The sequence below is a fragment of the Anastrepha obliqua genome, chromosome 1 (assembly GCF_027943255.1).
Source record: "Anastrepha obliqua isolate idAnaObli1 chromosome 1, idAnaObli1_1.0, whole genome shotgun sequence".
In the NCBI taxonomy this organism is placed as follows: Eukaryota; Metazoa; Arthropoda; class Insecta; order Diptera; family Tephritidae; genus Anastrepha; species Anastrepha obliqua.
In genome coordinates, this window is record NC_072892.1 from 101,641,659 (window position 1) to 101,669,096 (window position 27,438).

At 36.0% G+C, this 27,438-nt stretch overlaps 1 protein-coding gene across 1 annotated transcript in view; it reads right to left on the reverse strand.

Moving 5' to 3' along the window:
- Positions 1-6,070: 6,070 nt before the first annotated feature.
- LOC129253391 (aminopeptidase N) overlaps positions 6,071-27,438 on the reverse strand; it is a 72,984-nt gene continuing 51,616 nt past the window's right edge. Inside the window, exons 2-9 of the mRNA XM_054891749.1 lie at positions 17,117-18,063; positions 12,236-12,391; positions 11,338-11,631; positions 10,837-11,259; positions 10,079-10,757; positions 7,393-7,607; positions 7,015-7,323; positions 6,071-6,937 (exon numbers count right to left, since the gene is read on the reverse strand). Of these exons, the coding sequence (XP_054747724.1) occupies positions 6,676-6,937; positions 7,015-7,323; positions 7,393-7,607; positions 10,079-10,757; positions 10,837-11,259; positions 11,338-11,631; positions 12,236-12,391; positions 17,117-17,871 (3,093 nt within the window). The 5' untranslated portion in view covers positions 17,872-18,063 and the 3' untranslated portion in view covers positions 6,071-6,675. The remainder of the gene's footprint in view (positions 6,938-7,014; positions 7,324-7,392; positions 7,608-10,078; positions 10,758-10,836; positions 11,260-11,337; positions 11,632-12,235; positions 12,392-17,116; positions 18,064-27,438) is intronic.

Below are 27,438 nucleotides of genomic sequence, written 5' to 3' on the forward strand. Positions count from 1 at the left end.
AGAGGATCTGTGTTGCTGAAGTGGTGATGCCTTTGAGAAGCAAGTTCTGGGCAGGATACCAGTAGATGATGCACACTGACTGTGGCTTGGCAGAAGGGCCAGGTGCTGGATGTATTACCCTGCAATAGGTGTACGCTAGTAATTATGGGTGCCCAATACGGAGTCGTGTGTATGGGGTAATGTGGTTGGTGGGTACCGATGATGGATAGGCATTTTTTGTACGTTTGGGGTTAATGTTCGAATAATGGCGTTTACGTATTAATTACCATCCACATTACAATTACAAATCCACAAAATTAATCTACCCGTTCATACAAGGCAGATTACCTGCAAAATTGACAATCAGCTGTCAATACTGTTGTGAAAGGTTTTTCTTCATAGAAATTATTTTGGTGGAATATTTCGGTGCTCTTGGTTTGTTTAATTATTAGTAACGATATGAAGAATATACAAGGAGAACGAATAGCTAATTTAATTGCGCAATTGGCTGCTAATAACAAAAAGTTGGCAGCAATACGCATTCGAAATTCGATATTACATTTTATAATACGTAATAAGAGGACACACGTTTATGGACCCACGCTTTTTTCTGTTAGATGAATGCATAATTAATAATACCTAACAAACATTCTACTGGATTTATGTCTACAAACCTGTTTTGTTTGCTGGCATCCATTTTATTTAGTTTCCACTTTGACACTCGTGAAAATAATGATCTATTACATAATAAACATTGTATGTCAAAAAGTATGCTTATTATCTAAGATTATTTTATAATCTCAGATTATGGGAGAGAAATTTTGTATGGGAAATCTCGCTTTATAATTACGGTATGGGAGTTAAGTACGAAAAAGTATATGATCTACTTACATATATGTGAACGTATTATAAGTATACTTGACTACATATATATCGTTTTTTGTTGATACATTTTCCATTTTATCGTTTCTGACTGCAAACTGCAAATTTCAAACCGGCACAAGTACAAAAGTTCCACAAAAAATGTTCAGATGCTTTCGTATTGAATAATTTTTGTGGTTTAAAATTTCTATAGCACAAAACGAGGTCCTCTTGCAACGAATTGTCACTTTGTTCTCTCGATTTTTGAGTGATGGATATTTTTTTTGGCGTTAATAGGTCTGTTCATGTAAAAATTATCACGTAACTTGCTAGTAATTTAATTCTCGAGAATTCTCTTTCAAAGAGAAAAATATCAAAGAAATACATGAACGCAAAACCAATAACAATTTGCAAGTATTACGGCTGATTAAATTGTTGACAGGCAAAATCACAAAAATTTAAAATTTTTTACTTGAGCTACCTCGTGTTTAATAAAAATAAAAATAAAGCAAATAAAATGCAAAATAACGAACTTCGGAATAACATGATTTCATTTTGTCCACAATAATTTCTTCCATTTCATCATCGCTGTCAGATGAAGAACATCCCATTAGCAATTGCCATTCTCAAATTTTAGTTCGTGTTTATTTTTACTTTGCGATCAGCTGTTTTTCTTACTTGCAAATTCTTACAAGTAAACATTTATCCAGCAAAAACTTGCAACTTCCTCTCAAAATGGTATGTCATTTTGCTATCTCACTTTCCCCTACTTTGCAAGATTTTTGGATACATGAACACCAAAACTTGATAATTTGTAACAATTGTTACAAACTATTTTCTTCATGAACAGACCTAATGAATGCCTATTTGCGAAAATTAGGAATAAATATTAAAAATTTTTGTGCCATCGAACATGACTTATATTAGCGGTTAGAAAACTAAGTTGGAATGAACCTGGACATTGTCTTGTTCATGATTTGTGCTTTTAATCAATATAATTCGTAACTGATGCTTTCCATTTCAATTCAACCGGGCTATTCGGGACATGTTCTTCGATTTCGATGTAACTGAAATATGTTGCTCTCTGGTCAAAATAATGAGACAAGTATTTTTTTGTTCGCCCGAAAAAAATTTTTTTCAAGAGTTATCGGCAATTTTGTTTTTCGGCTCAAACTCGATTTTTTTGAATTATATAAGACATTTTTTTTTAAATGCTCATAACTTAGTCAAAAATGAACCGATTTTAATAATTTTGGGTTCAAAATGATCGTAATTACTAACACGAGCGATTTCATGTAGAAATAGTTGCAAAAAAGTATTTGAAAATTTTTTATTTTGCAAAACACAAAAATTGCGAAACAGGTTTTTTACTTAAAATGTCATTACTCAAAAACAACTCATTTTAGCTACTGGGCATTCAGCTTAATTGAAGTTTAAGGTGTTCTCTTGATCTGGAAAAAGTTATAAAAAAAAAAAAATACACTTTTTGAAATATTGAATTTGGAAAAAATTTCAATTTTTTTCTTTTTTGCTAAATAAAAAATTTTCAACTACGTTTTTGCAATTGTTTCTACGTGAAGTCCCTCGTGTAAGTAATTACGATCATTTTGAAACCAGAATTATTAAAATCGGTTCATATTTGACTAAGTTATGGGCATTTAAAAAAAAATTTTTCTTATATAATTAAAAAAAATCGAGTTTGAGCCGAAAAACAAAATTGCCGATAACTCTTGAAAAAAAATTTTTCGGGCGAACAAAAAAATACGTGTCTCATTATTTTGACCAGAGAGCAACATATTTCAGTTACATCGAAATCGAAGAACATGTCCCGAATAGCCCGGTTGAATTGAAATGGAAAGCATCAACTGACAAAAATGTCTAAATGTCTGGCTAGCGAATATCTGTCAGGTAACTTCTGATAAATTTGATCTGACCATTAACTGCCGGTTATCTGCGGAATAAAAGAAAAGTTCATAGCTGATAACAGTGAAAGTAATATATAAAATGGAATTGACGACTGGACAAAATGTACACTCAGTAAGTTGCAACTACAGGTATTATGCTATAATGGCTGAAATTTTGGAAGGTGCACTGGCTGCACTCAGCAGTTGGGCTGCCAGTTGCGGTCTCAAAATCAACTCTGACAAAACGAAGTTGTGCTATTCACCAGGAAATACAAGCCTACACCTTTTAAGCTTCCAAGACTAAACAACCAGTGTCTTACACTCTCATCGGAAGTCACGTATCAATAATACTTGACATCAAGCTCCACTGGCAGCTGCACATAGAACATCGAGTTAAGAACGCCAATTTACCCTTCCACGCCTGTAAATCTATGTTCGGCAAAAAATAGGGTCTCAAGCCTTTGGATGTACAACTTAGTGGTTCTGCCAATTTTGACATATGGTTGCCTAGTTTGGTGGGTAGCTCTTCAGAATGGCTAAAACACCACTAAACTAGAGAGAGTGGGGAGAACTGCATGTATGGGCGTCACTGGTGCTTGTAGAACATGTCCCACTGCTGCCCTCGACGTCATTCTTCCTGTGGCTCTGCAAGCTAAATCCACTGCTGCTCAGAGCGCTATTAGGTTGAAGGAGATTGGCCTCTGGAGGCAACTTCCTGTAGGACATAGTAGCATCTTGAAGGGGAGATCCCTTCCTTCTCTGTACTTCGCACTGGTCTCTCCATCCGCAAACTGGGTTTTGAGGATTGTGCTGGGGCTATCTTTCCGAGCAGGCAACATTGGAAAGAGGAGAGAGTCGGCACGGATATAGGTACCTCTGTTTTCACTGACGAATCCAAGATGGAATCTGGAGTGGGAGCGGAGGATTTCTCTAAATCAGGCAATATTTCCGTCTCCTTTAAACTGCCGTAAACGAGCAGCGTTTTTCAAGCAGAGGTCTTTGCGATACTGCAAGCATGCAAAATGCTTAGAGATCGCTGTTGGGAGGGAGACATTCAAATTTTTTCCGATAATCAAGCTGCGATCAATGCCCTGTCGTCGCCGTATTGCAGCTCTCTTCTGGTAAACTCCTGTAAGGAGTTCGAGGAACTTCTCGAACGTGCAAGAAACATCTCCCTTAATTGGGTTCCTGAGCACAGGAATATAGAGGGAAATGAAATTGGCGATCAGATTGCCAGGAAGGGGTGGACAGAACCGCTTTCAGTTGTCCCCTTCTCAGACATCCAACTTGACCGTTGTTAAAGGAAAACTACACAATTTCTTTCTAGAAAAAGCGCAAACAGATGGATGGTCTCATCGTGTGCTATTTTGAAAACATTAAGGCCTCAATACGATACAAACAGAACGCTCAAAGTGATGGGAATCCCCCGCCATTCAATTTCCAAACTCATTGCTGTGTTCATTGGTTACTGGGTGATCGGTACTCATGCGGATAATCTTGGAATTCCATACAAATATCCGGCTCTGGCGGCTAGGCGCTTGAGATTCCTTAGCGTGCCCTTTGGGGATGGCTTGAAGAAATTCTGCAGCTTAGATCTCTTTTCCCTCCTCCACTACATCAACACCGCTGGATGGCTCTTTCCTACATTTTTTTCGCAGGTAGTGGTCCACATTATGGTATCAAAACCGCACCTCAGTGCTACTTGTAGTATACCTGGGGTAGTCTTGTCATCTAACCTACGTACCTACCATGTTATAATATATTGTAACGGGTGATCAATCATGAGGTGCTTTTTTCAATAGTTAAAAAAAAAAAAACAAAAATGTAAATTATGTTCAAAACCTTTATTTATCATTTGAAAGGACATTCTTTGACATTTACTTTTTGAATATGACTTCATTCAAATGTTGGCCACCACTACGCTTAAGGTGGTCCATTCTGAAGGTCCAATTTTCAATCACACGTTCGAGCATTTCGACTGGTATGTCGTGAATAACACGCGTAATGTTGGCTTCCAGAGCTTCAATCGTAGCTGGTTTATAAGCATAGACCTTGGACTTCACGAATCCCCAAAGAAAAAAGTCCAAAGGTGTGATATCACAAGATCTTGGTGGCCAACTCACAGGTCCTAAACGTGAAATCAGCTGCTCTCCGAAATGACTTCTCAATAAAGTCATTGTTTCACGAGCTGTATGGCAAGTGGCTCCGTCTTGTTGAAACCAAATGTCGTAGAGATCATTAGATTCAATTTCAGGTAGCAAAAAGTCCGATATCATGGTACGGTAGCGAGCACCATTCACAGTTACGTTGCGGCCATCATCATTTTTGAAAAAATATGGACCGATGATTCCACCAGCCCATAAACCACACCAGACCGTTGTTTTCTCTGGATGTAAAGGTAGCTCTTGAACCTGTTCTGGTTGCTCTTCATCCCAAATACGGCAATTTTGCTTATTGACGTAACCATTGAGCCAGAGATGCGCCTCATCGCTGAACAAAATTTTGCTCGAAAACAGCGGATCTTCTTCAATCTTTTCAAGAGCCCAATCAGCAAAACGGTGACGTGCAGGAAGGTCATTTGGCTTTAGTTCTTGTACGAGCTGTATTTTGTATGCTTTTAAATGAAGATCCTTCCGTAAAATTGACCAAGTTTTTCCATACGACAGTCCAAGTTGCTGAGAACGGTGCCGAATCGATTCATCGCGGTTTTCACGTACACTCTCTGCTACTGCCGCTATATTCTCAATGCTTCTTGCTGGACGTGGTCTATTCGGTCGAGAATTATCCACCAATGAATATTCGGATTCAAATTTGTTGATGGTATGTCGAATAGTGTTTAAGGCAGGCCGATTATGTTGACCATAATGCGGTCTAAGCGCACGAAAAACATTTGTCACAGAACGCTGATTTTCATAATACAGTTGAACTATTTGTAGACGTTGTTGCGGTGTGAGTCTTTCCATGATGAAATGCCAAACGCTGTTCAACAAATCCACGATGACAGTTTGCCACAACTCGCGCGCGATCTGTAAAAAAACGCAAATGAAAAAAAATCCTCTTAATGATCACCCGTTACATACATATCAGCTGAATCAAGTGCTGAAAGCTAACAACGTGAGGGTGCGATGTGGAGCTCTAGCCTTTTTATCTTCTAAATTTTCTAAATAAATTTAGAATTTTCTAAATAAGTTTAGAATGCTTTAATTTCAATTTGGCTATTGAAAAAGAAATTAGTAATAATTTTTTTTTTAATTTCTTCAGATTTTACTACATCAAAGTTTCGGCGATCATTAAATATAATAAAACGATGTAGATATGTATATATGTATATGTATATGTATAACAAAGTATATTTGTTCGTTCTCTTCTGTGACGTTAAATCGATGTTTTACTATACTTTATTAATACCACATATTTTTCCAATTAAATAGGGAAACAAAGCTAGATTTTCGATTTATATTAAGTACACACTTTACACTTTACACTTTACACATTCACATTATAATTTAAATAAAAATACACCTAAAGTATAACAGTTATAATTTGATGCTTAGAATATTTGTTAACACTATTCATATAAAATATTATATATGTATTTAAGTATGCGTGTATGTAATGTAAGTGTGACAAAATTTATTTGTTTCATATTGTAGGTGTGCATGTATGCATGTAGATATGTATTTTTCACTTATATCTATATATTTGTATGCATCTATATAGTAGAACTGAATGCGTTTGTTTACATTTGGCTGGCTTAATTGGTTGACACGAACGTTGTGTAAAAAAAAACTGACTTAGAATACTTGGAAATCTTCACATCATCCCAATAAAATTAAATTACTTTGCACATGCAAATGTGAAATACAATATGTATTACTTTACAAAAATGAAAAAAAAAAAAAATTCTATCAAAAGAAGCTTTGTTGATCAGTTACTGAGCTGCTTTAGAATTACCATTTTGTTGTTGCCTTCTCGCTGCTTCGCGTTGTAGCCATGCTATGATGTCCTGGTAGTTGCGTGACATCCAATCAATATTAACACGCACCTGCTCGATAACTTGTTGAACGGACCGACTATTATCTTTGACTTCATTTTTAACAAAAGACTTCAATTCGGTGAGGAAAAATTTCGAATTCATACGCTTTGTACAGAAACTCAAAATCGTAGTCATGTCGGATATGGTGGCGCCCAAGCTATTTTGAATAAGGAGTTATTGTTTTCAAACAAGAAGTATATGCATATATATTTATATATTGGCATTCTAATTTACTATGTCTTGATCTCCTCCCAATTGTTGCGGATGAAATCGAATGCGATCTGTTGGCCCACTACATTCCCTGATACTGCAGCAAACACCCTGTATACGTCTTGTTTGCGGATGTCGTCACCAGAAAGTGACCGTCGCAAGTAGCGTGCTAATATCCATGGCTGGAGGCTGCAACCGAGTGAGTTGAGCAACAATTCTTCCTCAGTTGAGACGGTCGTATTGCGAAAACGATGAAAAGCAAAATCCCACTCATACTCACTGCCATATTGAATTGCCACACAATAAACGACGCCACGCAAATTTGGTGGAATACTGAAGTCAAAAATTAAATATTACAAAGTATGAATTAATTACAAAAATTTGATTTCAATTGTCGCTTACGGATTGTTAGTGTCCGGGTTTGGCACTTCCATCCAATTATGAAATTGACGTACGCTTTCCAAAATGCAATGGCGGTGACCCAGATGACAAGCTATGCTTAAAATTTCAAGACGTTTAAATAATTTCATCATATCTCCACCTTCGTCGGTATCGTCTGAGAAGTTTTCCAGGAAAACCTCTTTGTAGACATTCTCAATCAGGTTGGAAAAATAGTTCTAAAAGATAAAGATAAAAAAGATAAAGATGTGGCTAGCTTAAGGCGAAAACGCAGAAGCAAGAGTAAAGCGTGCCCACGACAGTCGGGACAGTCGGTTCTATGTTACCAAAACCGCCAGGGTGTAAATTGCACTTCAGGCGAGGAAGATATTGAGCATAACTCAGCATAATGCTGAATAAATACGAAGAACTAAAACTAGGCTGGGAAACTGAAGAGGAACCGAAATAGCGATATTACGACCAAGCGCGCTCTTTGCTCAAGTGCTCAGTACAGAATCGAGGAAGATAGATTACCAATCTTGGCGATGTGCAAAATGCAGAGGTGTGGCCAACATCAAACTTCTAATCAGATGATTCCTTCAAAATTGCTGAGAGCCGGTTAACTGTTTGATGTTGGTGGCCACGTCTTCAGAAATCTCTCCATCGTAGTTCAGAATGGCCACGGAAGCAAGCTCGACAATTTTAGTGACAATATACAAATGTATGCACATATAACAGATTGGAAAGATTGAATAAAACGGAAAAACACTCAAAACTGGTTTTTAAATATGAAAGTATGCAGAAAGCAGCCCTGTCGAGGTACGCTTATGTAACAATGCGTTTAAAATTTAAAATTTTCGTATTTCGTAAATTTAGATGTTTAAATTATTATCCCTAATGTAAAGGGTGTTTTTTTAGGGGTTAGGTTTTCAAGTTGGCACTACTTTTTTCGTAGATGGTCTTTTTGACAGCTGTCACTTGATTTATGCTCAGTTTGGTTTGCCATTTCATAATGAATAGACTTACACCTGAACAACGTTTGCAAATCGTGCAAATTTATTACGAAAATAATGGTTCGGTTGGCGCGGTTCGAAAATAATGGTTTTTGTTCAGCGATGAAGCTCACTTTTGGTTGAATGGGTATGTCAATAAGCAAAATTGTCGCATTTGGAGTGAACATAATCCACAAGCCATTGCTGAGACGCCGTTACATCCTCAAAAAGTCACTGTTTGGTGTGCTCTATGGGCAGAGGGAATCATTGGTCCATATTTCTTTAAAAATGAAGCCGGCCATAATGTTACAGTCAATGGAGAGCGCTATAGAGCCATGAATTGGACGATGTTGATGTGGACGACCTTTGGTTCCAACAAGACGGCGCTACATGCCATACAGCCAACGCAACAATCGATTTATTGAAGGAAACTTTTGGTGAACGCATTATCTCGCGCCGTGGACCTGTGGCGTGGCCTCCAAGATCGTGCGATATAACACCGCTGGACTATTTCTTGTGGGGCTATGTGAAGTCGCTTGTCTACGCAGATAAGCCCGAGACGATTGACGTCTTGGAAGAGAATATTCGGCGCGTTATTGCTGACATACGGCCCCAATTGCTGCAAAAAGTGGTCGAAAATTGGGCCTCTCGGCTGGAATTTATTCGAGCCAGCCCCGGCGGCCATTTGCCCGAAATCATTTTTAAAACATAATGGCAAACCCTTATCTTTATAATAAACCTAAATTCTTGGCCATAACATTAAATTATATACGTTTTATTTCATCTTGAAAACCTAACCTCTAAAAAAAACACCCTTTGCAAGTACCTTGATTGAGAGAACGTCCAAATCAAGATATGCCTAAGTAAAATTTATTTTAAATAATTCATATTATCAATTTCTAAAAATGAATTTTTCCATTCTGCGGGAATTTTTTGGTGTTACTTTTAAGCTTTATTGCTCTTAAATTTAGTTTTGTATTGAAGTCTGTAAAAAACATGTATTCATACGCTCAAATAAATAAATCTGAGAAAAATGTCACTTCAATATATTACATCTATAGGTAGACATGTAGGTGGAAGGGTTAAGGATGCAAGAAAATAGAGATAGTGAGGAATTTCCGTAAGATTCTTATTGAAGTCTAATAAAATGAAAACACTTCTGGTTTACGAATGCATTAGGTAAAAATATAGTTCCCAAATGAAAGTTGCTTATAACGCTTAATGTTGTCCTAACCTTTCAGCGTCTACATTATCTTTTATACCGCTGTCATGAAACCGTGCTAGGTTTTACATATTTAGTTATATCCAACCTTCCAGCAGTCCCTTCACTGTCTACAACAGTCTCTAAATAATGATATACGAAAGGAAAGCCATAATTGTCAACATGTCATGCCAATATAAAGGTAGGTAGGTAAGCGGGTACGGGTGCTATTTTATAGGGTTATCTCTGTCGCCTTACATGCGTGAAAGATACTGCAGTGATGCGACAGCTTAAAAGAATTTCTGATTCTAGATCAAAACTCCTAAACCTGTTTATATTTATGAACTATCCGTAAGTACCTACGTCATGTCCCTTATCATTATAACATCCATGTGCTATCCATCAACTGCTCAAGATACCTTGAGACAATCAGTACCGTCGCGCCATATTTTTGGCTGAGGAAGTCCATTGTACTTCCCCTTGAACTTCACTTTGATAATTAATTAAAGCAACTCACCTTGAGAAGATCATAATCTCCCTGATTTACCAACATTGAGTCAATAAAATTGAATGCACCAACAGCCGCCTTCCAGGGCACATGATCCAGTTCATGTTTGAGATATAGTGTCATATTCAGGGCTGTTTCATAGCTTAGATATGCACTACGCGCCAAATTCATCACATCATCTATCAACTGTGCACGATTCGTTGGGCCAATTTCTTGATATTTTTTCGGATCCATTAGATGTGCCGTAATAGCTTTCCAGTTATCAATATCGTAATTGACGCGATAATATCCAGTTTCTTGGATATTAAAGATAAACCAATCCGCAGTGGAGACATTACGATCTTCAATTTTATAAATTCTAGTGCGTGGCACCCACGTAATCGGTCTTGTATTTTGGAAATCCAACTCTTTTGAAGTCGTATATGTAATGGGTATCCACCAGAGTGGATTTTTATCATCATCTGCATAATTTAAATCCGACTGATTTGAGAATACAAAACGCTGCTGTTCCATATGAATGATATGTGTATTTGGAGACCGGGTAATGGTCAGTACAGGGAAACCTGTTTGTAGAGTCCAGGTATCCATTATCTCTTTAACGGTAGTGTTCTGATCTAGCAAGCCAGCTTCAATTGCTGCATTTGTTAAGAAACGCCAAAGGTCATCCTGTTCGGCGGCATTGTAAGCCCTTTATGTAGAATAAAAGAAACGCTGTAAAGTTTTTCTAATATACAAGAACATAAATAAATACTTTCAAAACAACGTACATTTCCTTCAGATACTTGCTTAGTCCAAGACGAAATACTTTTGAAGTTAAGAAATGACTCATCATACGAATGATAGTCGAGCCTTTGCCATAAGAAATGCGATCGAAAATCTCTGTAATTTCATTTGGATTGAAGACCTCAACTGAAATTTTATGCGATGATGAAAGCGCATCCAATTGGAATACATTCTGCAATTCATTGACCACAAATTGATCTTGGTTCTTCCATTCCGGATAAATCGCATCAACGGTTATGTATTCCATATAGCTGGCAAACCCCTCATTTAGCCAAATATCAGACCACCAACTGGGTGTCACCAAATTGCCAAACCACTGATGTGCCAGTTCGTGACCAACGACACTGGCAATGCGATGCTTATTGATTGTAGCTGAAATACCCTCTTCAAAAAGCATAATCGACTCTCTTTAGAGGTGAAAGAATACACTAAGTTAATTGAAGACAGCGAGAAAATGAGAGAATAAGTTATAAATTGTTGCCCACCTGTAGGTTATTAACCCCCAATTCTCCATGGCACCGGCTTGGAAATCGGGTAGCGCTATCATATCAATTTTTGGTAGCGGAAAAGCCAAATCAAAGTATTCTTCTAGAAATCTTAAAATTTTTGGTCCAACACTGAGCGCATATCTAGCTGATTGTAAGGCATCCTTTCGTGCCCACACCGAGAAATTCTCTTCGGAGATGTGACCAAAGTCCGAGATGGCATATGCGACCAAGTAAGTGGACATGGGTAAGGTTTCGGCAAATTGATCCCAGACATAATCATTAAATTTTTCGCTAGAAGTGTTTTGGAAGATGCATAATAAAATCGTTAAAAATAACATTATTGCCTAACGCAACATATGTATGTATGTAAATATGTTGGGATGGCCCAAAGAAATGATGCCTACTAAATTTGTTATATGGCAAAACAAAAAAAAAAAAAATAATAACCACCTAAATGTTTTTTTCTTTAATATTTACCTGGGACGCTTTGCAAATTACCATCGAATTCGGATAGAAAAAACACTTTTTCGTAAATTTTATATAAAATGTTTAAAGATCAATATTATTTAATCTCCTTTAAGTTGTCTCTAAATGACCAAAACATGGTACCGAAATTAAAAACCGACAGCATTTTTTTTATTTTTGGTAATTTTTAATATTTTTTAAGAACAGGGAAAGGCAATTATAAGAATAGTCTAAATAATAACGATCCGTTTACATTTATACCAAATTTACAGAAAAGCGCATTTATTCCTATCCAAATTCGATAGTAATTTTCAAAGCTTTGGCGGCCCGGGTAAATTTGAATTAAAACCCAAAATAAATACAATCGGTGGCTATTTTTTTTGGGCCATGCTAATGTTTGTACTGGATATATTAGAAATGAATTACTTACTGATTTTTTGTGGACACAATGGGCATATTAGACACTGCGGTCATGTTGCGTGGTCGAGCTATTCTTATCGTGAAATTCGCTTTTAAAGATGGCTCATCGAAGCAAGGAAACGCTCTTCTAGCATCGGTGGCCTGAAATTGTGTTGAAGCTAACCAACTGGAAAAAAACATTATAAACCATAAGAAATTCGACTTTTATGCGTTTTCGTTGGGAATGTAAATACTATATTTTAAGGCGATTTCAAAGTCCAATTGATTGCTCAATTCAGTCCTTTTTGTTCTTCCTTTTATTTCCGTGATAAATATGTACTTATAAGTATATGCGCCATGGTGATAAGTGTCATAACTAAAAAGTATTTTTATTGTTATGCTTTTCGAAAAACACTTTTTCTTGAACTCAACAAAATATGTCTTTATTGGATCAATATCTCTTGCCATCGAGCCTTTTTCATGTTAGGAAGCAAAAACAGTACACAATCGCAAGAAATGTTAATCCCATGGGTCTCATAGTACTTTTCTGATAGATGGTAAACAAGATAACACGTATTTTAGCAAATATTTATATTAGTAATTTTTTTAAATTTTATATCTTCTCAAAGGTTATAGTTCTTATTTTATATGAAATTCTGAGATATTATGGCAAAAACTATAACGGAAATCATCCAAAACTATTTCAAATATTTAAAAATCTCTTATTCTCCTTGCTAAGTTAATTTTTATGAATAGTTTAAAGTCAATCTGTAGCCTTTCATATGTTTTTTTGTATTGTTAAACAAGAGGTAAATAATTTTATATATATTTCTTAGGACCTGAGAGACTTAGACCTAGACTTAGAGACTTAGAGAGACTAGCCGCAGACAGACGGTTACACATCTACTGGGTACCCGGACATAAGGGCATTGCAGGAAACTAAATTGTAGATGAGATTGCCAAAAGCGCTGTTTATACGAGGGATGCCTTTTATATGTCGGGATTAGAGAACAAAAACAAATTTTAATCATCGAATATTACTTTATTGTTTTTCAAAATATTCTCCATTAAGATCTATACACTTTTGCATGCGTTTGAACCAATTGTCGAAGCACTTTTGCCACTCTGGATGAGGTACCTCCAAAACATGCATTCTGAATGCCGCAACCGCTTCTTCAGGTGTCGAAAAACGTTGATCTCTCAGTTTGTTTTTTACGTACGGGAATAAAAAGAAATCATTCGGTGCCAAATCAGGACTATACGACGGATGACCCATTAATTCGATGTTTTGGGTGCTCAAAAATGCAGTTGTTTGAGCCGATGTGTGAGAGCTCGCATTGTCCTGGTGAAGAGTGATCCGTCTTTGGCGATTGGTTTTCCTAATTTCTTGGAAGACAACTGGAAAACAAATGGTTGTGTACCACTCAGAATTTACTGTTCTGTGTTGTTTTAGTGGTACGGTTGCGACATGTCCAGTTTTTCTGAAAAAACAGGCGACCATTTGCTTGGAAGTGCTTCGTGCGCGAACAACTTTTGTTGGATTTGGCTCATCTTGAAACACCCATATAGTCGACTGCTGCTTACTTTCGGGCTCATACGCGTAAATTCATGATTCATCACCTGTCACGATGTCATAGACGTGTTTCGAAGCTCCGCGATCGTATTTTTTGAGCATTTCCTGCGACCAATCGACACGAGCCTTTCTTTGAGCGATTGACAAATTGTATGGGATCCAACGCGAACAAATTTTTTTGACAGTCAAATTTTTATGCAATACTGCATGTATGCTGGTCCCACTAATGCCTAAGATTGTCTCAATCTCACGATAGGTCACATGACGATCTTGCAATATCAGTTCGCGCACAGCATCAATGGTTTTCGGAACAACAACTGATTTTGGACGACCTTCACGAAATTCGTCTTGGAGTGAGCTACGACCACGATTGAATTCACCATACCATCGATAAACACTGATCCTTGATGGATCTTCATCGCCAAAAAATGAATTAAGTTCATCCATGCAATGTCCACGTTGAAAGTTGTAAAAAATTATCGCACGAAAATGTTCACGATTTAATTCCATTTTTGGACCGAGATGAATCTTTTAAGTTACTGTAAACAACACAAATAGCGCTGGTATTTCAAAACGTTCTGAGTAAGTAAAAGCCAAAATATGTCAAACTTTGCGATACAGCTGTCAGTTGCCAGATTGCAACACCAGGGTTGCCAAATCCCGAAATATAAAAGGCACCCCTCGTATTATATACAATTCGAACAAGAAAGCGACTCACTGAAACCTTTAAATACGGTATACAATGATATCGCTGCGGACATGAAAACACGGATAGGCAGGAGATGGAATAGCCACTTGTAAAACCACGAAAATCATGTGTACACAGAATGCAGATAAATACGCCACATTCGTACTAGCCCTGTCTAGAGAGGAAAGCAGAACTATCGTAGGTATACTGACAGGCCACAATTTGTTAGCGGCACACGCATACAAGATGGGAATTACAAACAATGATAGATGAAATGTATGGGTCAAGCTCCATCTGGTACCACTAAGCACCTAACCTAACCTAATTTTTTTATTATTATTGATTGGCTGTTTGTGCACTGTGACTTGAAGAGATCCATTGTGCAGCCATGTAGCCTAGCTGTTAATAAATCCTAAAACTGATGTAGGCTTAATTTCTACCAGGAGGTTTGGTTCTACCATATAGACCCATTTCCCAGTAATTTAGTGTGCGTCGTGCCACTTCTGAGCAGTCGCATAGAACATGTTCTGCTGTTTCTTGTGCCTCTTTGCAGATTCTACAAGAATCGTTTTCTATCGCACCTATCTTTTTCATGTGATAATTAAGTTTACAGTGTCCTGTTAGTAGTTCAGTGTAAAGTTTTATGCCCTTTCTGCTTCAGTTAAGGATTGCTTCTGCCTTTATCCGTTCTGGATCTATGAGTCTTTTCGACTGCCGCATACCCGATTCGGCTCTCCAGTAGTCGATTACGCCTCGTGGTTTCTGCTCACGTAGAAAGGCACTTTTGAAGCTGTTATTTACCCCTCGGAAGGCTTCAGGACCTATGAAGGGAGGGTTTGCCTACTTTTTCGCTAAAGTGTCCGCAATTTCATTCCCTTCGTGCACCTCATGTCCGGGAACCCACATCAAGGTAACAGAGTTTCTTGGTGCTGGGGTGTTGAGGATTTTAAAACATTCCCAGACCAACCTTGATTGGAATGAGAAGCTATCCAGCGATTTTAGAGCTGCTTGACTGTCAGAAAAAATGTTAATATTGGCACCGCACATGACTCTCCGTAGACATTCTCTGCCACACAGCTCTAAGGCGTGGACCTCCGCCTGGAAAATGGAAGTGGCAATTCCTTTTTTGAAATGTGGCCCGACAATTCCCCGTCTCCCATTTTGGACCCATCAGTAAACCGCCGCTGTGTGCCCTGTTTTAAGGATATTTCATTGTTTGTTTAATATGCCTCGGTATAGACAAAAAACATAAAGTCAGTTGAATGTCAGTTGCTATACGCAGGGGTGGAAGAAAAAACTGCGAATATTAGCACTGCTCGGGAGTTGGCTGGGGAATTGATAAAACACAGTTTTTCTGGCTTGTATATGAAAATTAATTTCTCAGTTTTCCCAGGTTGGCGATTTAAAGCGTTTTTTGTTTTTCATTTTGCTTTTACGCTTTCAACACAAGCCGTTGAAATGACCAACAGTTTGGCTTAATTTTGGTTTTTTTTTTGTTATATCCGGAAAAGGAATTCCCAGAATAATTGGGTTATCTTTGAATTTCAATTTAAATTATCTTGGCATGCGCTTTTTGACAAAAATAACTACAGTTAAATTAACGAAGGCCTATCCTACTGGTTTCAAATTTACTGACTACGAGGTCTTGCGGCTAATGATTCTACTTTCAACCGTGTAGATCAGGACCATCTTCAATGACAACTTATCAAGTTTCAATTAATTTTAATTTTTAAATTTTTGCAGTTGAATTGTAACTTGCATTTAGCAACAATGCATAATTTTGTAATTAGAAAAAATAGTCAACACACTAAATTTAATACCTCTTTCAAGATATTTCGTTTGCAATCTATTTTATAACTTTGAAATCTATTTGTAAATTTGGTTTTAATGAGGAAGCAGAAACCAAAAGTGGTTCAAGTTAAAATATTTTATTTCAGATAGGTAGCAACCCAGTTAAAAAGAAAATATTAAAGCTTTCTCTTACTCTAAAGCTCTTGTGCAGTACCAATTGTGGAATATAGTTTAATAATAAATTTTTAGTTAATTTTCAATTTTTATGTAGGCGGCAAACCTATTTCAAATATTTGTGGGTTCAATGCACTTAAATGACTTCCATTTGTTATACACATTGTAATATTTTAATTAACTTACGTTTTTAATTTATTTAAAATTTCAAAGATGTGGCAGCTCTATTAAAAAATCTGACAGCATTAAATCTGCTTTCACTTGGTATAAATTTTGCAATATCGCTCGTTTGCTGAAACAACGTCGTAACGCAAAAAAATAAAAAATCGGGAAAACGACTTCAAAATTGTCAATTTACTATGCCTCCATGAACGTACCTCCTAAAAGAAGGTACAACATTTCTGCATACTTAGCGACCCTTTTTTTACTTTATCAGAATACGAGTACCACGGAATGAAACCTTGTGCCAAAACTTCAAAATCGATTGATCGACTACTTTTCCAGCTTTGCGAGCGTAAAACAAACTGACTTCCTAAAAAAGACATGAACCTCCCTATTACAGTGCATATGTACGTAAAATTTGCTTATGTTTCACATTTTGATTTTGCACTGAAAAATATCTACAAGTGTGACGTGAATTTGCCTTACATACTCTTATTTAGTAATTGGCAACAAAGCTGACTTACCGCTTTTCGTTGCCCACTTGATATGAGCTGCGATAAAATCCCTGCAAATAGTCCTCTATTAGACCGCTGAACCGGATATTTATCTCGTACACGCCGCCCTTATTTAATTTGTCGTACAGTTCGATGATGAAAAACTGCTTGGATTCAAGCATGTATTGTTTTCGTATCCTCAGGTCAACGTCGCCAATTTCCGGTGTGTAGTTAGCGTATTCTGCCAATGCTGGCTGCATAGCCTCCGTCGCTGTCGATGTGCCAATTTGATGTACTGACACATCATTTTTGCTAATATTCAAATTTGAGGCATGCATGGTAATGTTATAGCAGTCTTCCAGTACAATAACTTGAATGCGTACCTCCCCTTCGAATGTGAAATTATTATTGAGCAGGTGTGGCATCAGGGAAATATTGTATTTTTGCGGCTTCATCGAACGTGGTAAGCGTACGTTGCGTTCATCATTAAGGGGCAGTGAATTTTTTACTTCTTTTATCACCGGTTTCACAAAATGTTTCCTTGCTGTTGTACAAATGACATTATCATCCGATATTCCTTCAAAATCTTCGTTATCACAACTTGCAATATTGTAAATGGTGAGACAGGTCGCAAGCACAATGGTCACAAGACCGGCAACAGTTAGAATGAGTGTAGGTGTTGTGATGGTATAGACACGGTTCATCAATGTGGGGGGCGGCCTACGCCTTCTGGAAGGATTGTCCACTTCGAAATTCTCAAACACATCCATTTCCCTGGCTACCATTCTATCGCTGTTTTTGGATAAACTAAACTAATTTTTGGGTAAATTATATTTATGAAGCTTCCAGCAGTATCTACAGATAGACACCGTAAACTGGTTGTAGCTTTCTGGTTAAAATTTAACTTGTATATCGTCCATTAGCCATTGTTAGAGAACCTTCCGAAGAGCGGCGAGGATGAAAAAAAATTGGTATAACTGCAAGAAACACAATTTAATTAAAAAATTTCAATTAATATAAAGATTTTTTACAAGGTCAAGATTTAATAATTTGTAATTTATTGCATTAACGGAAGGGTCTTTCAAAAGACGCGCCTAGATGTAGTTTTCAGATAAAACAGGTAAAAATTTAGCTTCTTTCAGGTTTCACAATTTTTTATTGAAAACACTGCTGTTAACAATTATATGGTGTGTAGAAAATGAAATATCCACCATGCCCGAATGTCTACTATGAGTACGTCTACAGATAAAATCTGTGAAACAGTCGATTCATGAACGACTAATTGTTGAGAAAGTCGAGATATCGATCCAGTTGTTGGTCTACCAGTCCTTTTTATATCCTCGACAGAATCAGTTTCTTGAAATTTTTTCACCAAGCTTTCAATTGTCGACTCTTTCGGACGATAATTTCCTCCAAAAAAATTACGAATTTCGCGACAGTTTTCATTATAAACTTCAATAATTTTAAAGCGTGTAAAATGATGTATCTGATTATTTGATAAAGATCAAAGATGACATAACAAACAGGTACCGTCTAGAAATTATTTATTACTGACATTTAAGCGACAGATTTCTTCATATGCAGATGATTTCAGATATGTAAATATATAATTGGCGCCCTTTTTGGGTGTTTGGCCGAGATCCCCCTCCTATTTGGGGCGTGCATGTTGATGTTGTTCCGCAAATGGCTACAGTTTAAGCCGACTCCGAACGGTAGATTTTATGAGGAGCTTTTTCATGGCAGAAATACACTCGAAGGCTTTTTATTGCCTGCCGAGGGGTGACCGCTATTAGAAAAAAGGTTTTCTTAATTTTGGTGTTTCACCGAGATTCGAACCTATGTTTTCTTTGAATTCCGAATGGACCCATTCGGCTACGGCGGCTGAAAATGTATTACGCAATGCGGAGCTCCTACGAGTTGGCACATTTACTGGTAGTTGAGGTTTTGTAAGACTTATGTAGGTCCATTATTTTTAACCTGGAAATTCTTCTTCTTCTTAGCCTCACAGTCCGTGGTGGACCATAGCTTCATCAACAATTTTTCTCCACTTTATTCTATCCATGGCTACATCTCTCCAGTTGTGTACGTTCATTTGCTTAAGATCTGATTCGACGTCATCTAACCATCGCTTTCGTGGGCGTCCTCTTTTTCTTCCTCCAATTGGTGTTAAAATAAAAGCTTTCCTAGCATTTCGCTCTTTCGGCATGCGCAGTACGTGCCCAATCCATCTAATTCGTTGGGCTTTGATAAAACGTATTATATTTTGTCCTTGAACGATTTCTTCGATTTCATTATTGTAGCGAATGCGGTAGCTGCCATCTATTGTTGCAACCGGACCATATATTTTCCTTATGATACGTCTTTCGAAGCACATCAGCTGATGAATGTCATTTGTTTTCAGCGTCCATATTTCTGCACCATATGTAAGGACGGGTCGTATCAGTACTTTGTACATTCTTATTTTCTGTGCTCTGGACAAATCTTTTGATTTAAATAGTTTTATGTTAACGTTATAAACAAAAAATTTCAAATGGTCAAGGTACGCTTAAGATATACGGAAATCAGTTCGCAGCTAGTTTTTGTTTCACCTATTGAGCCAATACCGATTCATATTTATGAGATCTTCAAGTCAAGACGAATCTATTGTTACCAAATTTACTTTAATTGGACTGTAGGCGTTTTCTGTCATTCAGCCAAGACCTTTATTTTTGCCGGTAAAAATAAAAGTCACATTTTAAAGTTTGGTATTTGACTGCAAACAAAAGCCTAATGCTTATTTGGATTTTTTTTTTCAAAAAGGTAGAAAAATAAAAGGTTTGCTTTCACATTCAAATCTTTCATCAACGAGCAGAGTCCAAGCATAGAAAGCAGAGAAGTGGCGTATCGAAGAATGCATTCGGAGTATGAACAAAATCGGTCATTAAATTAGTCATTTGACATTTACCCTTTACAAGTACTAAGAAGAAATTGAGAGAAACTAGATTCTCTGTATTTTGTTTATGACAAATGTAAAGTATCCTACACAGCTACCATTTACCCTGCAGTAAAAAACCAAATGGTACAACACCAGTACGGAAATTACCAATAAGAGTTGTATGCAAAACAAATATGCTTTAAATACTATCAATAGGAACGCTTCAAACGTTAAGAACGCACAGAATGCGGATTAGACAGATACATATAAATGAAGTCAATGATATGGTATGCTTCTTTTGTCCATTAAGAACTTGTTTATTATCTAGTATGACACTGATACATGGGCTTACTATTTCGTTAACTGGTATAATGCCGTTGCATTTCCCGAAAGTTCAGTGGCTTTCAAGAGGTTCCAAGATATACTAAGTTACCGGAACGACCCTGATTTTTAGGGGAAATTTTATGCTGTTATAACAACAACACAACAAAAAACTGTAAGATTAAGAAGTGCGAAGAATGGATGAACCACTTTCCAATTTGATGAAAAGAGTGGGATTCATGTGAGTACTGAAGAACGCGAAAGCGTGGTTGGGTATTGTAAAAGCAGGTAAAAAAAGCATATGTGGAGAGCAGGAAGTTGAAGGAGTGGTGAGTGGTGTTCAGCACACTGCACAGGGCTAGTTTATTGGGGTGGCAACCCCTAGAGTCATTGCGATTGTCTTGGGAATGAAGTATACAGATAGACATTCAATAACATTCATCGGGAGCCTCTTACCATCTGCCTAAACTTCCGACCCCTGATGAATCCTGTTATCGGAGTCCAACCAGCACTCATTGTAGTTGAAGAGCTTCAGCTGTTTCGTGAGACCGATTTTTTGGATCAATTACGTTCAGGTTAAACTCTTACTCATCCAGAATCGATCGCGGCATATTCAATATATGTACGGTACGTGAAGGTAACCCGCACGATTGTTTTGTTTTTTAATAGATTTCGTAACAACGAAATTTTTTTATTTATTCATTTATTAATTTTTTTACACCTGATCCCAAAAAAATGTTCCTTGAAAATGATTTCTAAATGTTCCTTGAAAATGATTTTTTAAATAAAATGATTTTTAAAATAAAAATGATAAATTTAAGTAGAAAAGAGTGAGAACAAATAAAAATAAGAATATATTGCATTATTCTTGATGATTGATGCCTACGAACCGAAAAAATCCGCGTTAGTCAATTAAGAATTAGTATTTGTGAAAAAAAAAAAATAGCAATAGTCTAAATAGTCTAAGGTCAAGCATATGGTAGAATTGCTAGCATTGAAAAAAGAAATCTTGCTTTAAATTTGGCTCATAATTTCCTTTTTGATTCGCCAACCACTTACCAACTTGTGAATAAAACAGCAAATCGCTTGTTGGCAAAGAAAAAAGTTGTGAAGGAAATCGGTGCTCGCAAGAAAAGTGTTGGGTGCATTTGAAATAGAAATTGTAAATAATTATTCATTAAATAAAAATCCGACAATCCGAACTAATTGTAATTAACAAGTATGTTTAAAATCAAAAGAAGAAAATTTGCGTCTTCCATGCATATAAAAGAGGTTAGAAAATTTTTTTTTTTTTTAAATAAATACGGTTTTTGTCTAGTAAACTGCAGAAAGCTAAGAAATAAAGCTAAAGTCTGGTTTATTGTGGAAGGGCTAAACATATGTATGTAGTTGGGCTGTAACATCTTTTAATTGGTTCAATAATTCACTCAGTTTTATTTAGCTTTACTTTTTTTTAACATCTTCTCGCATTGCCCCCGATTTCGGTTATTGTTGGTGTTCTTCTCCTTTCAGCAGTCAAATCTCTCTCTCGCTACTGCAGTGTTGCCTAGCCTTGGATATAAAAACGCACTAAAATGCCCATTTGAAGAAAATAAAATACCAAATTTTTATTGAATTACTTAAAGAACTTTGTATGCGTGACAAATTGTCTTTAAAATGTGCGTGTGTTTTTTCATAAATGCGTTATGGTTATGTACAATTTAATTTACGAGTTTTTTGTCAAAAGAAACTCTTGTGTTAAGAGAACGACTTTTTTGCTGTATTTGAGGTTATGTAACCAGATAAGGTACTATTTTTGTAAAAATGCCATTATAGTTTCTTCAGCAGTATTTTATTGCTTATTTTTACAATGAATACACCTCTTGATGCCCTATGTCCCACTAAGGATTGAGGACCGAAAGAAACGATTACACCACTACGGTTTTAATTCGCATTCAGTAAATTCAAACGCTTTTTAAAATGTGTAAAAAGGTTTTCAATGTTAAGAAGAGTTGAGAGAATAATAATAATTAATATAATATAATATAGAATAATAAATACTAATATTTTTGGGTAACCCCAAAGGGAGCAAAAAATTAAATTAGCACTTTCAAAATATCAAAATTTATAAGAATCAACAAATTTTCATTAGCACTAAAATCTTCTCAGAGTGGCTTTTTTTAACCTTCTTTTGTTTATTCTTAGAGATTTTTCTTTTTAACTTACAGTTTCGATAGCTTTAAATAAAAAAAGATACAAAAACCAAACTTAAAAATTTTCGCATTTTGGGTATAAAAAAGCACTAAATTTATTACGAAGAGCGAATGGTTGGCAATACTGCACAACTCGGCCAACTGCACAACTTTGCCGTCGAGCCAAGAAAGGTTACTTTTTTTCAGCGTCAACGTGTAAAACTGTTCAGCTACAGAAAAACTTCATCAGCTGAATAATAAGTAAGTTTAGCCTCAACAAATGATTGACGATGGTATCGTTTCTTGATGGTAAAAAGCTAGTTCAGTATATGAAATATGTTGAAATGAAAGTTAAAATCTTGGCATAAGAATAGAAGCAGTTCATTAAGGTTGCCATTTATTTTGCATGGTTTAAAAAAATGGGCTCAACATGCCTGGAAAGTCGAGGGAGCGTTGCCCCCGTTGTGAAGCCTAAATCTGACTTGACAACTTCAACGATAGAAAAAATCATTTTAGCAGTAGACAGACAAGCCCACTTGATAATAGTATTTTGTAACCAGTAATCGCAAAGCACTGGATACCAATTTTCTCAGTCTCTAAAAATGATATTCATCCGAATGGCATTTGATTAAAAAATTTTATTTTATTACAGCAGTATTCAAACACAAAAAATATTAAACATGAATTACGATTGCAACTAATTACAATCACTGATAGCAAAATAAATGTGTTCACATCTGGTTTACTCAAATGATTCTCGTAGTAATTACGGAACATTTTGATTTTGTGAAATTAAAAGCACAAACTACTATCACTCCCTTACAATATAAAAATTCATATGCCATGTATTGTATGTGGCATACAATCCCTGCATTGCAAACTGGTATGTTATGGAGAGAGTGACTAGAATTGCACGAAATTACGAATTAAAGGTGTGTGCAAAATTTTTTTTCAATTGCATAACATAAAATAAAAATGCTCCAAACTTTAAGGATGCACACAATAAGGACGAATATATGAGTAATGTCGACGATGAAGTGGTTCATCTGTTGTTTTGTTCATTACGAACTACATATTCATTAACACTGGTAACGAACTAGTTAACTGTTGTGATACTGATATATTATATGCTGACTATTCACATTTCGCATTGCATCGCCCAGTTGCTAGCAGTGAAAAAGGCTAAAAGATAAACTACATTAGCTGCAAAGCAAAAGTCGGTAATAAAGTAGTTTAAAACTAGTAGGTTTGACTGCAGCGTTGCCATAATTCAGTGTGTGAGTGCTAGTGATGAGTGAAATTAGCCTTTTGAAACTTATAATTATATGGTTTTATCAAAGCTTCGAAACACGAGATCATTTTAAAGCTACACATAATAGTAGATTTTAATTACGATACGTATATATAAATGTATGTATATGTAGTTAAATACTTTGTATATACAGTAGGTTCTGTTTTTATGCGGCTTTTTTTTATGCGGTTTTGAAATAGTGCGGTTTTTTTTAAAATTACAAAATGCATGTCGACCTATCGGGAATTGTACATATAAACAAGATTCTAGGCCAGCTAAGCAAAAACTCATCACAGATTACATCAAAAATGCTAACCCTACAAGTATGGAACCGCCTGCATAACTATTTAGATCAGTCGTGTACATTTCCTCAAGTGACGAAAGTGATTTTACGCCAAATCCTAAACGAACGCGCAACATGTGGGTATTGTCTGATTTTATTTCTGACTTAAATTTATTTTTCGATTCTGACGTTTCTTAAATAAAGATATAATTTTCAAAAATACAATATTTTGTTTATGCGATTTTATTTAATTATTTCAGATTTATGCGGTTTTAGCACTTTTGAAACGTATCTATAGTTTTACTATGGAACTAGTATTTAGCTTTTTTTATGCTGTTTCTTGCGGAACGTATCTACCGCATAAAAACAGAACCTACTGTATATCTATGATATTCAGAGAGGCACCAATTATCATTGCTATTTTTTTTTACTTATTTATTTATTGTGAATATTGCTCACAATTTGCTTTCTTATCAATATAATTGAGTTTATTCAATTTATGTACATACTTTAGGGCGGAGTGATTTTTTTTAAATCGCTTTTGAGCGGGCCCGGATACTATTAATTTTTGAAATTTAATTGAATTTTTTAAATTCCACCTTTTCATTTTACAAAATCATGTATCCACGCATACATTTATGCATAGTAAACTTGTAACTTCGACACGATTCACTCTTGGATGTTGTTAGTGTTTAGATTGAAGCGTTTTTGTGACCTTCTCAGGTAACTTTTAATACACCAGAAACAAATGTGTCACAATGGACTTGGATGCAATTATGGCACTGCTAATAGCCCAGGATACGAGTAGCTCGAAATGGTTTTTAACGCCATTAGTGGTTGTGTCAGTTTTTATTATTTAAATTATTATTATTATTTTATTTAAGTAAAAATTACAAGTTACAAACATAAAATTTAAAATCTTTGGTACAAGGGGGCGCAAAATGTATCGGAAGGTTTATAATTTTTGCAAATGACGTCATACGTCAATTATATTTGACATTTGTGAACTAGACAACTGAAGTATACAAATGGACAACCAATGGGGCGCGTAAAAGTCAAGATAAAGGTTTTTATCATTAAAAATCTTTTTTATTATTATTTATTTTATAGTTATTGAAAAACAAAATTGAATGGTTAATTTTGTGCCACCTTATGTATGAGGTTTATTATTTTTTTTTTCGCTTGTTCACTCTTGTCGGGAGCATAGGGTCTCGACAAGACTAGTCTTGCGTTGGTTTCGTTAATCTTTTTGATTTCTGGCAGGGTAGGTGATTAGCCTGCCGCTACCATGCCTAAGTGGTGGAAATGCCTACCTGTCATTGCTTAGAAACAACGCCTTCTTGCTGCTTGGAGCGCCAACTGTATTTCACATTTTTCTGGCAGAAGGATTGCACAAATGGTTGAGGACTTCGCGAAATTAGGTGTGTCTACGCTTTTACCGCGGTTGCAAGCTTCCTCTTGCAGGCGCCTCTGATGCAATGTGTAACTGTTTCTGTTTTTGCTTGTTTTAGCAGCCACAATGCAAATAATGCGCTGACTATTGTGCGGCAGTAAGGAAGGAAAGGATAAGTTTTTGGGTTTGAGGAATGAGAATTTTTTTTAAGTAGGTAAATTTGGAAAAGTGCGAGGACCGTGCTTTACTTGGGATTCGAACCCACAAACTCTGATGCACTTTCGCTAGACTACCGAGGCCGGTTTATTAATGGATGTGTAAAATTTCGTTTATTTTTTTTTTTAATTTGAATAGGCTGGGGGTATCTCAAACGTTATCCCAAGAAGGTAATATTTTGTGATTTTCATTAACTCTTTAAGGGCTACTTTTCATTGCTGTGTCATTAATTATTGTACATATAAAACATTTCAATATGCATATGTATATATGTCTATATATATGGGCGTCGATACGTCGCACAACTATTTAGTTGTTTAGGGTAAAGCTCTTTTATTATTCGACATAATCTTCTTTTAGGCTTCTACACTTCGTCTAACGCTGTTCCATTATACTCGTAGTTGGTTGATCTCTTTAAAATCATAGGAGTTGACTGAAAAATAGCTATTGTTTCTGCAATCTCCTCATCGTTTGTCTAAAATCTTTTTCCCGCCAACCATTTCTTCAAATTGTGGAACAATCCGATCTGAGGGAACAAAGTCTGGAGATTCAAAGAAATGCAAAACACAAAAAAATACACCAATCTGCCTGAAACTTGGTTCGTGTTCTTCCAAGAGATGCTACTAACTGTAATAAAAAATAGTAAACAACCTGCCAATGCCTGCCGCGGGGCGAACGATATTATTCGGTGTTTCATGCCCAGTCTGTATAATAAAAGTTTGATCACCAAAATTCAAACTTGGAGTGCCGTTATAAAAAAAAATTAAATACTGCTAAATAGGCGTATCCTTTTCGCAATAAGCGTAGTGCAATTTGTTAGTTTTGTGGGAAATTTAGAAAGCGTACGAATGATATAGGTAAACAGAATTCAGAGAGAACGTATGTTCGAATCTTGGTGAAAGACCAAAATGAAGAAAAAGTTTTTTCTAATAGCGGTCGCCCCTCGGTAGGCAAATGCAAAACCTCCGCATAAAAAATATCTGCCGTTCGAAGTCAGCTTGAAACTGTAGGTCCCTCCATTTGTGTAATAACAGCAAGACGCCGCAAATAGGCGGAGGCGCTAGGTCAAACACACAAAAAAGAGTGCACGCGCCAATTGAAGATGTGAAGCCATTATGGCTTATAGTAATGGCTATACATTTTATTAAATATATTGCATATAATAGATATTATAAACCCATACAATAAAGTTTGTTCGAATCGACTTGGTCGAATAGTTTCTAAGTTATGGCGATCATGCTTCGATTAGACATATTGTATATGTATTACGCATGAAAGTGTGAAGTAGGTATTATAAATAAATTATATATATGTATGTACATATGTACATACATTTATCACTTGTGTGTTTTTTAATTTATATTTCCATGCACACACATCTAAGTACGTGTGAGTACTATTTGCCACCCTGTAGTCAAATGTACTAATTGTGAATTACCTCATAACTATTTAGTAAGAGTCGTAGACCCAACTAGTCAGGCAATTGCCTTTTTTATAAACAAACAACTGAAATTTTGTACAAACGATATCCTAATATACATGATGTAATTGAGAAGATTTCGATCAGAAATATACTAGTTCATACTAGTTCAAGTCTCATATTAGTTGAAAATAGGAAACCATTAATTTCAGTATAATTGGAGAGAGTTTAAAAAATAACATCGATTTATGTGTACACAATAAAGACCCTTTTATTAAGTATAATTTCAAATATTACACAGTTTTATTTAGTAGTCTTAGATTTCTAAGATATATATATAATT